The 16,056-nt window shown below is 44.1% G+C and overlaps 1 protein-coding gene across 5 annotated transcripts; it reads right to left on the minus strand.

Annotated features, from left to right (window-relative positions):
* Window positions 1-467: 467 nt before the first annotated feature.
* Window positions 468-14,325, minus strand: LOC125531321 (pathogen-related protein). 5 transcript variants are annotated; one of them, XM_087546746.1, is made up of 5 exons: window positions 12,726-13,450; window positions 3,436-3,526; window positions 1,950-2,096; window positions 1,671-1,862; window positions 468-1,393 (listed from the first exon to the last, which is right to left on the minus strand). In XM_087546746.1, the coding sequence occupies exons 4-5, from the start codon at window positions 1,812-1,814 to the stop codon at window positions 914-916; spliced, it is 624 nt and encodes a 207-aa protein (XP_087402872.1). In that variant the 5' UTR covers window positions 1,815-1,862; window positions 1,950-2,096; window positions 3,436-3,526; window positions 12,726-13,450; the 3' UTR covers window positions 468-913. The 5 variants fall into 5 exon arrangements, 2 of the variants coding, with proteins under 2 accessions (XP_087402872.1, XP_087402871.1); XR_015618523.1 differs by lacking the exons at window positions 468-1,393; window positions 1,671-1,862; window positions 3,436-3,526 and adding exons at window positions 13,457-13,755; window positions 13,829-13,961; window positions 14,047-14,325 and having other exon boundaries at window positions 1,958-2,096; window positions 12,726-13,349; XR_015618522.1 differs by lacking the exons at window positions 468-1,393; window positions 1,671-1,862; window positions 1,950-2,096 and adding exons at window positions 13,457-13,755; window positions 13,829-13,961; window positions 14,047-14,325 and having other exon boundaries at window positions 3,371-3,526; window positions 12,726-13,349.
* Between the last annotated feature and the right edge of the window lie 1,731 nt (window positions 14,326-16,056).

A 16,056-nucleotide genomic window follows, 5' to 3' on the forward strand; every position in this document is an offset into this window, starting at 1 on the left:
CTAGCTACATGGGCTTGGGCCATTAATTCGGCCTTTTTTCTAAGATGCAGCCTTTTACAGTCTATTGATATTTTATTTTCGTCCTTTTTTTGCCACTGGTCCCACCAATCAGATTGGTCCCACTTGTCATGCTTATCACAAAATTGATCCCACACATCAAAAATTTCAAAATCTGTCAACCAACTATTATAACTTGGACCCCCTTGTCAGGTTTCCATTTGACAGGTATTCAATACACAATCATTATTTCAAACAATCCAAATAGCAAATGAAATTCGTCCAAAACAACACAACATTAGTCTATTACAAACATTACAGTATACTACAGCCCAGATAAGCCTACTACTGCCTACATTTACAACACATAATATGCTAGTCTTTGTTGATATGCTTCACAGCTTTGAACTTGGATTTGCACTTCACCTGTGCAAAAAACAAGAATGAACATATAAGAATAAGAATCTTTACAGAACATCAAACAGTAGCCAATGAGGGATCCAATAACTTATAAGCAAGAATTGACAGCAAATGAGATGTACATAAATAGTATGACTAACACTAACCAGTATGTGTTCATGGAGTGACTAACACTAACTAGCATGGAGTGACTAAAATGTTCTTACTAGTTCAAGGCTATTACAAGCATGTACTCCCTCCGATCAAAAATAAGTGTGTTGGCTTTGAATTAAGGAGGGAGTACATAGAAACCAACAACCAGCAGATTAATATAAGTTCTTCCATTATCAGAAAAGACCATGAAACAGACATTCTGAAACCAACGAAAATCTAATATAAGTTCTTCCATTATATTTACCAACCTACCTATCGATTTCTCAACACCAACAAACAGTCCTCAATTGGAAGTAACAACCAACAAAAATTCTATTTAGCATGTGTGCAAACTGGAGTTGTTTCAGTTCATACAGCAGATACACGAAGGAAATATGCAAATGTTTGATCTATAATTCAAATCATAGCACACAAGGGGGCTAAATAACGGCAACCTGATTACCATCAGGCACATAATTAAGGCAAAACACATCCAGCAGACATAATGCCGAACCAGCAGCAGAGAGAAAGTGAATAATACCGAGGTGGAGATGTTCCTCTTGCCATCGGTGGCGCAGACCAGGCACCGGTACTCAACAGGCTCCCCCTTACTCGTCATCTTCTTCAACCTAGCCTGACACTTCATTGACACTGCACACATCGAACAACTCATCACATCAGAGTTGTTGAACCCATCAAATCTACAACCCACACCACACGAACCAGCTGTAAGGGTAGGGGGTCTCTCACATCGCTTCATGGTGACCCACATAGAGCCCTTCTCCGTGCTCCTCTTGCACATGCTGGTCAGCTTGGTCAGGAACATATCTTCCTGCATCAACACCTGCACAGAACATGCAATGCGGGCAAACATGATCAGAAACAGTTCAACAAAGCAGGGCAGAATTTCCTGCTATCTGATGAATTAACAAAACAAGAGTGGACATCTCACAGTGAGTTAACTATCTGATGAATTTAGTAAAACACATACTAGCATTCACTGACTTGTCCTATACTAGACAGGAGGTCCAATTAACATTTGGGTACATTAATAATCAGATTACAGGTGAAAAATAGCAGTCAGAGGAGTATTTAGTAACTAGATGAGATGAGAGAGGGACCTGCTGCGCAATCTCCCTGGTAGGGCAGATGCAGATGGCCTGGGGAGTCCTGCGGCTGGGGTCACCACCATACACAGCCGCCATAACACCGGTCACCTCGTTGATCTTGTCCTTGAAGTTCTCTGAGTTCTCAGTTCTTATCATATGTTTATGAACTTCATCACGTACTCGTCGCCATCAGGAATGTTGCTCCTACAGCAGCAACAGCATGTAACCATTTATAAATTAAACGGACAGTCCAGCTATAAAGTGGATGGCACAAACAAGTTGGCTGCTTACCTATAACTTTCTGCAACAACAAATGATTTTCATCGTGACCCAACATGTAAACATCAGTCACTTGCCGCGGCATCAGCTTCGGGCACCTTCTTCTTGAAGATTTCTTCTTTGCCCCTGAAGAAGCATCCGCCAGCAGCCTCGGCGTGCCTACAATTTGCATCATCATGCATGCAAAAGTGTGTCAATTTCAATATAGTAGGCTAGCTTTATAAGGAAGAAAGGAACACTCCATGCATCCATCTGATGCAAATATTTGCACTAAAACTATGATGAACCTGCACCTAGAATTATATCTCTAGGAGAGAGGCCCCCGCTTGTACAACAACAATACCAACTAACAAGAGCTAATTAATAATCCTACTATATACTAGAATAAAGGTTTTCTAGTTATTAACAAGGCAAAAACTGATAAGTAGGAAGCTAGTCACATCAGGTAAAAAGTTAAGTAGCATAGTTTTCCATTTTAAGAAGCATAAATGCAAGCCAGTCCCAGATACTGTTCTTGGATGTTATCAGGACTCAAGCATTGGGATGGCATAGCTAAATATAGTGCAGTAATGACTTCAGAACAAATATTCCCCAAAGACTAGATGCATGCTAAGGAGGAAAACAATAACTTGTTTGATTGTTTTCCATTCTGAACCATAAATACACTTGTTCAGTGCAAACATATGTACTATAAGGCTTCCTTAATTGGAGTGACATTAATCAGGACCATACATATACAGGCCGCTAGAAATAGAAGTTACGAGTCGAGCCGTGGATGGACTAGCCGATATATACGAGTCGAGCGACTCAAAAAGAGAGTTGCATCAGCTGGGACAAGGCGCCGCCAGCACCCACTCCATACGTCTGGAAATACTTGAAATAAGGGTGCACATTTGCATAATAGCTATCTGAACATACAGAACCCAAGTTCCTACTGATGTACTATGGAAATTTGAAATTTAGAGTCCTAGCTTTTACTACTGAAATTTCCATTGGTAGTTCACCACTGAACTCTATTTTGGTAAGCCCGGGAACTCCACGCCAGCCCTGTCAATCCTAACAGTGTGAGTTAGTCAGGCAGGTTTGCAGAACAAGAGGCTATATTCAGTTAACAAGCATTGAATTCAGTACCTTCAGTGTGTGCACTGCACCACCAAATGCAGCTGGCTGCAGAACATCTCAGTTCGTCCAGCAGGCAAGGACGAAATCAATCCAAGCCGCCATCTACCTATTTCAAAGTCAGGTAACACTGGAGTGCTATCTAACACCATCAATTCCAAGCCAGCTAATACTACTAGCAAAATCAGGCCTGAACTCTTAACAAGTTAGAGACCACTCCAAAATCAGGCGAACTCTTATACCTCATAGAACGCTGGCAGAACAACACAAGCATCAGGTATGCTAATAGAATAAATCACAGGTAAAACCATTCTAAAACCTTTCAGACCACCAGATCTAGCTATCGGAGCGGGTGAAAACTGTAGATCGAGGGGCATACCATGTACCCGGTGGTGATGAAGGGGTCGTTGATGGCGACGAGCTCGACATCGTCGCTCTGGAGGGTGACCCTGGCGACGAGCCTCCCGATCCTCCAGACCACGCAGAAAGAGCAAAATTGATCAGCAAAAAACAATCATCACTCAGATTAGGAGACGAAGCAGCAGTAATTCGATGATCAATTTACCCATGGCGAGGGAGTGGAACTGTCACTGCGACGCGAGGGAGTGGAAGGGCAGGGAAGAGAAGGTGGGGGCCGGCGGCGAGGTGAGGGAGACGGGGGCGGTTGGTGGCGGTGGTGCTATGAATGGCACGGGGGGGTGGAAGGCGGGAGCGACGATTCTGGCCGGAGGCGAGGGAGGAGTGGAGGGGAGGGGAGGGTGCAGACCGGTGGCGAGGGGAGAGGTGGGTGGCGGAGGCGAGGGGAGAGGTGGGCGGCGGAAGGAAGGGGAGGACGGGGCGGCGGCGGAGGGATCTGGATCGGGGAGAGGAGTGGGGGCGGGGAGGGATCTGGATCGGCTAGGGTTCACGCGCGTGTGAGAGAGAGGCTGCACTGGATTGGATCGACGGATGGATTGATGTATGGATGGATGGATGGACGGATGTTTGCCACGTCATCGATCCATGCCACAACGGATTCCACCAATCAGAATTCAGCCTATGTTTCTCTTATAGTTTTTATCCTCTTATTTAGGGCAAACATTCAACATATTAACCACTTATAGTTTGTTAAAATGAAATAATATTGTGCACATGTGTGTATCTTGTGATGACAAACAATGTTGATCTGGGGAGTTTTCATTTTCATTCCAAAAAATACCCGTTTTCTATTTTTTGAGTGCCCGAAATGGTTTTTTTGTGAAGGACCTACCATACATCTATTGCAAAATTGGACCAAATCATTTTTCTAAAATATTAGGCAATGTTTAATGCACAATAGACCAAATAGTTGGGTGTCAAAAGTTTTGATCCACCACTCGTGAAAAAGACAAATTTCCGTCGATTCAGTTGGAAGCGGGTCAAGTTTGAACTACATCTGCCTCATAGTTTGCTCTTTATTTTTTTCAAAAATCATTTCTAGGTAAATAAGTGTCTATTTAATTAGAGAAACATCAAAAGTTTCCCAAGATTCAACCACTAGCTAAGAACGGTCAAGCCCGCCGTTTCGACCGCATTTTGAAACGGGCATAAAAAATTCAAAAAAAATCAAAAATTGGAAAACCTTCGCATTGTGTCGTTATATGTGGCCAAGTTACCAGTAAAAATAATAAACTTGTAATACGGCAATTATTTTAAAAAAAGTGTTCTCAGAAACGAGCTATCATGTGTGGAGATCAATGCCTTTCAAGTCAGATGATCAATCTTATGGCCACATTCATGGCATAGTTTGTTCAAATAATCTCATATGTGCACAAGGGTGCATATTGGAATGGCAAACAATGTTGCCTAAGGGAGTTTTCATTTTCTTTGCACGGAAAATTCGTTTTCCATTTTTCGAGTGCCCGAAATGAGTTTATTTTGTGAATGACCTACCAAATATTTGTTGCAAAATTGTACCAAATCATTTTTATAAAAAACTAGTCCATATTTAATGCACAATTGACCAAATGGTTGGGTGTCAAAATATTTGATCCACTTCTAGTGAAAAAGACAAATTCCCGCTGATTCAGTTGGAAGCGGGTCAAATTTGAATTGCAGCTGCCTCATAGCTTGCTCTTTATTTTTTCCAAAAATCATTTCTAGGTACATAAGTATCTATTTAATCAGAGAAACACCAAAAAAATTCCAAGATTCAACCACTAGCTAGGAACGGTCAAGCCCGCCGTTTTGACCGCATTTTGAAACGGGCATAAAAAATTCAAAAAATCAAAAAAATTGGAAAACCTTCGCATTGTGTCATTATATGTGACCAAGTTTACAGGAAAAATAATAAACTTGTAATACAGTAATTATTTTAAAAAAAGTGTTCTCAGAAATGAGCTATCAAGTGTGAAGATTCATGGCTTTTAAGCCAAATGATCAATCTTATGGCCACATTCATGGCATAGTTTGTTCAAATGATCTCATATTGTGCACAAGGGTGCATCTTGGAATTCCAAACAATGTTGCCTAAGGGTGTTTTCATTTTCTTTGCACGGAAAATTCATTTTCCATTTTCCGAGTGCCCGAAATGAGTTTTTTTGTGAAGGACCTCCCAAATATTTGTTGCAAAATTGGACCAAATCATTTTTCTAAAATACTAGGCCATATTTAATGCACAATTAACAAAATGGTTGGTTGTAAAAAGTTTTTATCCACCTCTGGTGAAAAAGACAAATTTCCGCTGATTCAGTTGGAAGCGGGTCAAATTTGAACTGTAGCTACCTCGTAGTTTGCTCTTTATTTTTTTCCAAAAATCATTTATAGGTACATAAGTATCTATTTAATCAGAGAAACACCAAAAAAATCCAAGATTCAACCGCTACCTAGGAACGGTCAAGCCCGCCGTTTTGACCACATTTTGAAACAGGCATAAAAATTCAAAAAAAATCAAAAAATTGGAAAACCTTCGCATTGTCTCATTATATGTGATTAAGTTTCCGGAAAAAATAATAAACTTGTAATACGATAATTATTTTAAAAAATTGTTCTCAGAAATGAGCTATCATGTGTGAAGGTCAATGGCTTTCAAGCCAAATGATCAATCTTATGGCCACATTCATGGCATAGTTTGTTCAAATGATCTCATATTGTGCACAAGGGTGCATATTGGAATGGCAAACAATGTTGCCTAAGGAAGTTTTCATTTTCGTTGGACGAAAAAACCATTTTCCATTTTTCGAGTGCCCAAAAGGAGGGTTTTTTGTGAAGGAACTACCAAATAATTGTTGCAAAATTGGACCAAATCATTTTTATAAAATACTAGGCCATATTTAATGCACAATTGACAAAATGGTTGGGTGTAAATTTTTTTGATCCACCTCTCGTGAAAAAGACAAATTTCCACCGATTTAGTAGGAAGCGGGTCAAATTTGAAGCAGCTGCCTCATAGTTTGCTATTTATTTTTTTTCCAAAAATCATTTCTAGTTACATAAGGACCTATTTAATCATTAATACATGGTTTGGTGGCGATACGTAGAGGTTTGGGCAGTGGCCGAGGGCCCCAACTCTAGAGCGCGTAAACTCGCATGCCCGCCGCGTGGTCACCGCGTGACCGTGGCGTTGCCATGCGTTCTGGGCGGCCTAGGCATGTCTAGTGGGTTGGGCACTCCCCAGGTTGGTGCTAGGAAGAAAATTACAACATAAGATTCTCACGAGGAGACCGATCGATGCTCAAACATGAATTAACATCCAAGTGTTTGATTAGCGGTACGGGAAATGTACATGGCTAATGGGCGTGAGTTTTGGCTGAGGATGATCAGTTACTAAGAATACCGTCTTCACAAATTTTCAGCTCAAAAGGAGGAGCCTAGGTGGTACTTGCTTTGCGAACTACCACACTAGACATAACTACGAATGTTGAAGCTCGGCTCAAAATAATGAACGGATTGAGCTGGCATTAGGTGGAGGATGGTTATTTGGGCATAGGAAACCATTGTAGAAAATGGATACTATTTGGAAATGCCAAAGTGGTACTTCCTTCACAATTCTCTTCTATGGACAAAAACTTGGAAAACTAGTGAGAGAGATTGGATGAATGAAATGAGCTAAAAATTGGTGTAGGTAAGTTACATAGGGATGGTCATGCGCTGGTAAATTTTCAGATCATTTGGGTAAGCCTAGCTAGTACTTACTTCACAAAGCTTCTCTCGAGGTAGAAACTTTGAAAATTTCCTGAGAAAGATTTACTAGGAAAATTGAGCTGAATATTATCATGTGGCAATGATTTGGGTATGGAAGAGTGCGCGAAAAGTTTGAGGGTAATAGGAGGGGTCTAGATAACACTTGCTTTGCAACGTGCCAATTTGGCCATAAAATATAAATTGAACCTGGCCTCACATAGATGATTTGACTGAGCTGCAATTTGGAGGAGGGTGATAATTTGGGCATATGAAGGAACTGTATAAATTTCATGTCATTTTGATATATAAAAAAGGTACTTCCTTCACAATGCTTCTAGGTGGACAAAAACTTTGGAAATTTGTCGAGGAAGATTTGCTAGGCAAGTGGAGCTGAATTTTGTCATGCGGTAATGATTTGGATAGGAAAGAGTGCCCAAAAATTCCGAGGGCAATCAAGAATATATGAATAGCACTTCCTTCATAAAGTGCTATCGTGAACAGAATAGGAAAATGAATATTGTTGAATTAGTTTTGAACTAGGCAAGGAAGGATTTTTACATATTTGATGAAGATATGACCCAAAGAATTTATGAGATTTTTTTGGGAATTTTGGGAATGACAGAAATATAGGTTGCTTCACAACCTAGGGCAAAAACTGCCACATGGACATGACACATAGGCAAAACTGATGAGGTGGCGCCTAGTCATAGCAACCCACCACAATTTACAAGGTTATGACCATCTATATTGGTCATGATCAGCTAGAAATAAGACAGCAGACCAGTGCTATCTGCTTTATGACCATTTTGTGTAAGGAAATTACGACCTTTCTGACCAAAATGGTCGTTATAGTTTAGGTTTTGGAGCGCCCGAACAACTTTTGACCAATTGGTCTGAAATGGTCATAGATCTATGACCAATTCTTCCAGAGTCACTAATAGAAGGTCACAAGTTGACATATTTCTTATAGTTTTCGAGACCTTTCCTCATATGGTGTAAGACATATGCAATTTATCTATCGTAGTTAGCTTATGTTTGTGCTATCTTGTCTAGTGATAGATATGCCTTGTCTCTATAATATAGGGGGAGCTTTGATCCTAGTATTTGTGTGCCGTGCAGTCCAAAGCACTCATCCAGGTGGCACACATCTAGGGGGAGCCCGTCTATATTCTAGAGAGGAGGGGGTTTGCATTTACTTAATATTATTTTCCTTGTGCAAATCCCGTATTGTCATCAATCCACCGAAAAGGGGGAGATTGTAAGGGCATATTTATCCCTAAGTGTTTTGGTGATTGATGACAACGCATTTGCGGACTAATCGTGTGCCTTGAGTATTCCAGACACTTCATTGCTAGGCATAAGATGGTTGGGTGCCCCTCGAAGACTGATGAAGACGGCGTCTTTTCTACGTTTCTTTTTGGTGGATTTGAGTCGTAGGAAAGCCGTACTATTAAGAGGGGGTCCGCGTTGGAAAGGTTTGGGTGGAATCATCACGTACACGTCTCCTTCTTGTCCCCTCCTTTTTCCTTGGAGCTTCCTCCGTTTTCTTGCCTCCCTTGTCTGGCTGCTGTGGCTGGTCGCGGTAGTACCGCTCCTAGGAAAGCGGTAGTACCGTAGGCATTCGCGGTAGTACCGCATGGGGGGCGTGGTAGTACCGCGCTTGCGGAAGTACCGCCCCCAGTTCCTGCGCGTCTATTTATCTTTACTATCGCTGGGGTTGCGGCAGTACCGTGGGTCGGTACGGTAGTACCGCACAGCCGTGCGGTAGTACCGCTTGGTTGCAAGCAATAGTACCGCGCGGCCTTGCGGTAGTACCGCTGGCCAGGCGCGGTAGTACTGCTGGCCGCGGGCTGGTTGGTGGGTAACGGTTGGATCTTTGTCACACACTATATAAGGGGTCCCCTTCTTCCCCGTTGACTTACCTCTTCCACCCCTAAGCTCCATTATTGCTCTAAGCTCCATTTTCGCCCGATCTCACTCCCTAGCCGACCAAACTTGTTGATTTGCTCGGGAGTGGTTGAGAAGGCTTCCACCAAGAGATATTTGATTCCCCCCACTAATCCCTTGCGGATCTTGTTACTCTTGGGTGTTTGAGCATCCTAGACGGTTGAGGTCACCGCGAAGCCATAGTCCATTGTGGTGAAGCTTCATGGTGTCGTTGGGAGCCTCTAATTGAGTTTTGGAGATTGCCCCAACCTAGTTTGTAAAGGTTCAGTCGCCGCCTCCAAGGGCACCAATAGTGGAATCACGGCATCTCGCATTGTGTGAGGGCGTGAGGAGAATACGGTGGCCCTAGTGGCTTCTTGGGGAGCATTGTGCCTCCACACCGCTCCAACAGAGACGTACTTCCTCTCAAAGGGAAGGAACTTCGGCAACACATCCTCGTCTCCACCGTCTCCACTCTTGGTTATCTCGTGCTTTTACTTGTGCAAGCTTATTTGTTTCATATATCTTGCTTGGTTGTGTTCCTATCCTTGTTGCATCATATAGGTTTCTCACCTAGTTGCATATCTAGACAACCTACTTTGATGCAAAGTTTAAATTGTTAAAGAAAAGCTAAAAAGCGTTAGTTTCCTATTCACCACCCCCTATAGTCAACCATATCGATCCTTTCAGCGGTGAAGCCTGTATTTACAAGGAAGTGTGTGGGAGCACTACAACATTTCTGATAAGTATATGTGAATGACATATTGTTGATCGGAGATAATGTAGAATTATTCTGCAAAGCATAAAGGAGTGTTTGAAAGGAGTTTTTCAAAGAAAGACATTGGTGAAGCTGCTTACATATTAAGCATCAAGATCTATAGAGATAGATCAAGACGCTTGATAAGTTTTTTCAATGAGTACATACATTGACAAGAATTTGAAGTAGTCCAAAATGGAACAGTCAAAGAAAGAGTTCTTGCCTGTGTTACAAGGTGTGAAATTGAGTAAGACTCAAAGCCCGACCACAACAGAAGATAGAAAGAGAATGAAAGTCATTCCCTATGCCTCAGCCATAGGTTCTATAAAGTATGCCATGTTGTGTACCAGATCTATTGTATACCCTACACTGTTTTTTTTGGCAAGGGAGTACAATAGTGATCTAGGAGTAGATCACTGGACACGGTCAAAATTATCCTTAGTGGAATAAGGATATGTTTCTCGATTATGGAGGTGACAAAAGGTTCGTTGTAAAGGGTTACGTCGATGCAAATTTTGACACTAATCCAGATGACTCTAAGTCTCAATCTGATTACATTTTGAAAGTGGGAACAGTTAGCTAGAGTAGCCCCATGCAGAGCATTGTTGACATAGAAATTTGCAAAATACATACGAATCTGAATGTGGCAGACCCGTAGACTAAACTTCTCTCACAAGCAAAACATGATCACACCTTAGTACTCTTTGGGTGTTAATCACATAGCGATGTGAACTAGATTGTTGACTCTAGTAAACCCTTTGGGTGTTGGTCACATGACGATGTGAACTATATATGGGTGTTAATCACATGGTGATGTGAACTATTGGTGTTAAATCACATGACGATGTGAACTAGATTATTGACTCTAGTGCAAGTGGGAGACTGAAGGAAATATGCCCTAGAGGTAATAATAAAGTTATTATTTATTTCCTTATATCATGATAAATTTTTATTATTCATGCTATAATTGTATTAACCAAAACATGATACATGTGTGAATACATAGACAAACAGAGTGTCACTAGTATGCCTCTACTTGACTAGCTCGTTGATCAAAGATGGTTATGTTTCCTAGCCATAGACAAAGAGTTGTCATTTGATTAACGGGATCACACCATTAGGAGAATGATGTGATTGACTTGACCCATTCCGTTAGCTTAGCAATCGATTGTTTAGTATGTTGCTATTGCTTTCTTCATGACTTATACATGTTCCTATGACTATGAGATTATGCAACTCCCGTTTACCGGAGGAACACTTTGTGTGCTACCAAACGTCACAACGTAACTGGGTGATTATAAAGGTGCTCTACAGGTGTCTCCGAAGGTACTTGTTGGGTTGGCGTATTTCGAGATTAGGATTTGTCACTCCGATTGTTAGAGAGGTATCTCTGGACCCACTCGGTAATGCACATCACTTAAGCCTTGCAAGCATTGCAACTAATGAGTTAGTTGCGGGATGATGTATTACGGAACGAGTAAAGAGACCTGCTGGTAACGAGATTGAACTAGGTATTGAGATACCGACGATCGAATCTCGGGCAAGTAACATACCGATGACAAAGGGAACAACATATGTTGTTATGCGGTTTGACCGATAAAGATCTTCATAGAATATGTAGGAGCCAATATGAGCATCCAGGTTCCGCTATTGGTTATTGACCGGAGACGTGTCTCGGTCATGTCTACATAGTTCTCGAACCCGTAGGGTCCGCACGCTTAAAGTTCGATGACTGTTATATTATGAGTTTATGTGTTTTGATGTACCGAAGGTAGTCCGGAGTCCTGGATGAGATCGTGGACATGACGACGAGTCTCGAAATGGTCGAGACGTAAACATCGATATATTGGATGACTATATTCGTACATCGGAAAGGTTCCGAGTGATTCGGGTATTTATCGGAGTACCGGGGAGTTACGGGAATTCGCCGGGGAGTGTATGGGCCTTATTGGGCTTTAGGGGAAAGAGAGAGAGGCAGGCTGCACGGCCCCCTCCCTCCCCCCCCCCCGAGGCCTAGTCCTAATTGGACTAGGGGGAAGGGCTGCGCCCCCTCCTTCCTTCTCTTCTCTTTTCCCTTTCCTTCTCTCCTACTCCTACTACTTGGAAGGGCTCCTAGTTCTACTAGGAAAGGGGGAATCCTACTCCCGGTGGGAGTAGGACTCCCCTAGGGCACGCCATAGAGAGGGCCGGCCCCTCCCCTCCTCCACTCCTTTATATACGTGGCCAGGGGACACCCCATAGACAGAACAATTGAATTTCTAGATCCCAACAAAAACAATGCAACAACCGGAGCTAGAAATTCAAATGATGACAATGTGAAGCAAGTCAACATGGCTTTGGACTCCAATCTCATTTTGGTTCAGCCAACCACTTGTGTATAGTAAACGCAAAACTTTTTGACGCTTTCTTGGATCATGGACCATCTATATTAGAAAGAGCCCTCACTGCGAGTGGTATGGATAGAGTTCGGCTGCACATACTTCTTGTGTTCATAGTAGTATTTGTGGATTTTGTTTACCAATACTTAACACCCTTTTGCTCGGTTCCACAAATTGGATACATGCTTGTGGCCAACCAAGATTCACATAACAACACATTCTCATGGCTTGTGAATGCCGGACCTCTTGCCTTTGGTTCTTTCCTTTTTACGATGTTTGCCCGACTTCATACATGGGGAATTGGTATCAATAAGTCATAATGCATAGACTCTTGACCATCATGTATCATGTCCATCATAAATGTGTCCTACAATATGCACCGCAATGAAACTACATCCCTAGATTTATCCAATGGCATGTGCAACAAACGAAGCATGCGATTCAATGTCATATGGGGCAAGAATGTACCTGGTCTTGGTCGGGCATATCGTTGAATAACAGGTGGGCCTGCACGGCGCCGACGTTTCACAATGTTGTCCGCAACCTTTGGAATTGCGGCGACTCCTACATTGTCTCCGCGGTAGCGACGTCTTCCGTCCAGCCATCCGGGATGGTCCATTTGGGTGGTGGAACAGAGTTTGGCGCCTTGTTATTTCACGGCGGACGACACGGAGGCGGTTGCCAGACTAGACATACATATATCCATGTCTCTAGCCTTCTCCGCCACTCCCCTCTCCGCAGCTACCGTCTTCGTAACTTCCTTACGCGCTGCCGGTTGCGCCAATCTGTTCGAGCGATGTTCTCCGCCTTGCAAGAGACGATGGTCGGTACCCCCACATGGAGGCGGTGGGGGACGGGGTGCTCGGTGTCGACATCTACGATGCCGGACAAGGACAGCGGCGTGGACAGGGAGCAAAAGTGGATGAAAGCGACAACTCAAACGCGAGAAACTGAGGACGAGAGTGGGATGAGGGCGATCGATTTGGTGGACTTGGTCAATTTGAAGCCGATTTAGGATATCAAGAAGCTCGCGAGGAAGTTGCCACGCTCGTAGAAGTACTCGGCCTTCTCCACCCTCGTGTCGTCGTCAACCTATCATCACATTGTTGCACAGAAACGCGACAGTGTTTTCTCGGTTACTGGTTTACTGTAAATCTGAACTTTGAATGACAATGATACACGAGTACTGTGGAACTCACGTGGAAAATGCAGACGCCAAAGAACTCGACGCGGTGGCCGTGAGGGGGGTGGCCCTTGAACGGCCCCTCCATGTAACCCCAGTGCCGGAACTTGAAGGCGACCCTCGGCGGGCCGCTGTACACGTCCAGCACCTCGATGGCGAAGCCCCTGGGGAACGCCGTGAGGAACGTCGACATGCCGGAGTCGACCGTCTCCTTGTCCGGGTCGTAGATGCGGTGCTCCGGCGGCAGCTTGGTCGCCAGGAACGCGTTGTAGCCGCCGATGGCGGTCACCTCCTCCCGCGTCAGAGGCTTCAGCCCTGCAAGCGCACACGGTATTATTTCATTTTTGAGGGGCGCGGCCGGCCGATTGTGTTGCGGATCAGGTCTCACCGTTGGTGCTCGCGGAGTAATTCCTAGGGTGGACGCTCTTCTGGTCCTCGGGGCGCACCTTGTGGACCATCTCCATCTCCCAGCTTTTGAGCAGGCGCTGCACCTTCTCTTCCAGAGACCCCTCCGGCCATTCCTGTTGCACTCGTGTTAACCATGGAAGAACTTTGGTGAAGCATTAGTAGTGAAGAAACATGTCGTGTGGACAGGTTTAGTGGTACCTTGGTCCTCTCTTCCTCGAAGAGCTTGTTCACCAGGTCGTAGTTGGGAGGGGCTCCATGCCTCCACACGGTGTTCTTCTCGCCATCGCCGTGCAGGAACGACCGGTACTTGTCTCCTCCTTCAGCAGAAGCCATAGCTAATGGCGTTCGGCTCAATTCAAGGGGCAACGTGGGTTATGTTTGGATGAAGACTGCAAATCAAATAAACGATTGATTCCCTACTTGTAGGAAAAAAACAGATGTAGACACTAGAGAAGAAGAACCACATCATCGCACACGTCACTGCTGGAAAAAGGACTAGTAGGAGTATACCCACCAATCCAAATATCCAATCCGCGACTCGTCCCTGTAGCAGAGGCGCGTCCACTCATTGTTGCTAAGTCTGCAGTGAAGTTTGTTTTTTAAAACTGATCGTGGAAGTGAGTAAAAAATGTTAAATCCAAAGAACCAAATGCGCAAGCGTACAAGCAGCTGGTTGCGGCGTTCCCTTGCATGTTTTGTTTCTATCGCTATTTCGTGATCGCCAGCTACTATCCCCTTATCCCCTCTTTTACGCCAGGCTGGATTGATTTACATTTGCTGTAAAACCATATTTATTTTTAGATTTGTTGAATTTGTTGGCTGTGTGCATCGTGCTATGTAGTGGCCGGGCATTCTTTCAATGCAGTTGTATCACTTCGATATATTAATTGAATAAAATATTCTTTATAAATTAAGTAAAGGTTCTAGGCCTGGTGGCTATGGTCACGGCCATCTGAACCGGTTTTTTTAGTAAATTCCATCTTCTGTACCCTAAGTTTCAACTTTGTGACAATCTACCTCATTTAACAGATTTTCCATCTTTTTACTCAACTTAATCAAAAATGTTGCCACTTTTTAACCCATGTAGATTATTTTCGTTCTAACTGGTTGGCTCACTTTTAATCTGGTCAATCGTTTTTCACTATTTTTCTCTGTTTTATTTTTTTTCTTCCAACCGCACCCACGCGCCCATCCGCCGTAATGGCGTACGCTGGGGGAGGTGGGTTGCTGGCTGTCACCTCAACCATCATTTGCATTGTTCTCGTGGATTTGTTTGTCCTTATCCAAAGCACCGCATGGAAGACGCAACGAAACCTATGGGTCGTTTACTATGGGCACTGGGGGGAGCCGAGTTGGTTGGTGTTCGATTTTGTGTTAGGTGTTTCGCTAAACTGACATCTGGGATCTCTGAGGAGACGCACAAGGTGTGGGCCATGTAAAGGTGATAAGGGTAAAACAAAGAGTGGGGCGCGGCAGTGGTGACGAATCAACCACGGCGGGGACAGGCCGGAACGAGTAAGAAGAATGCGGTAACTGCGATAGAGGGCTTCCTCAGTCGGTTCCTTCCATGGAGTTGCTCAGTGAGCCTAGTTGAAAGGTATTACACATCTAGCCGCGTAGAGGGGTGGACTTTGATCACGTGTTCGAAGGCCAGGACAGTGGCAGTAAGAGGGTGTTGCTGCGGCTGAAAAACTTCACCTAGAAGAAGAAGAGGTGCTCCTGGTTGTGCCGGCCAATCGTTTGCTCATTGTTTCGAGATGAGGTGCTTCAAGGGGCTCGTCGAAAATGTCATACATGTCGGGGCCAAGGCTCCTTTCTTCCTCGGCCTCCGGATCACAGTCGTCGTGGTCGGGGTTGGCGTCATCGTGATCTTTTCATCGCCGGTGACGTCGCCATCATTCTGGTTGTCGGTGTCGTCCTTTGCTGCATCACAGTTAGCGGTATCACTGTTTCTAGTGCCTCATTGCTTGCATCGTCGTTGCCAGTGCCACTATTACGGTGGCCTCTGAGTCGGCGTTTTGGGGGTCCTCCCCTCCTCCTCTGTTTTTGGGAGTGTCTACCATGTAGACATCATAGATGGAGGATGCCGCCCACTTGCCGGTGTTGGTGACGCCTGGTGGCAAGGTAGTATCTGAACTCTCACCGACATCTTCATCCAAGTCGGTTGCCTCCTTGGAGGCGCAAGCTAAGATGTCGGTCAAGTCCTCG

The sequence above is a fragment of the Triticum urartu genome, chromosome 3A (genome assembly GCF_056163025.1).
Source record: "Triticum urartu cultivar PI428250 chromosome 3A, HENAU_Tu73, whole genome shotgun sequence".
Taxonomy (NCBI): Eukaryota; Viridiplantae; Streptophyta; class Magnoliopsida; order Poales; family Poaceae; genus Triticum; species Triticum urartu.

Excerpts from the sequence above, each read along its gene's own strand:
- LOC125531321 (XM_087546745.1), bottom strand. The coding sequence starts at position 14,181 with ATGGCTTCTGCTGAAGGAGGAGACAAGTACCGGTCGTTCCTGCACGGC. Across the intron at positions 13,962-14,046 it reads TCGAGGAAGAGAGGACCAAG|GAATGGCCGGAGGGGTCTCT; the intron begins GTACCACTAAAC and ends CGAGTGCAACAG. Across the intron at positions 13,756-13,828 it reads TTACTCCGCGAGCACCAACG|GGCTGAAGCCTCTGACGCGG; the intron begins GTGAGACCTGAT and ends GTGCGCTTGCAG.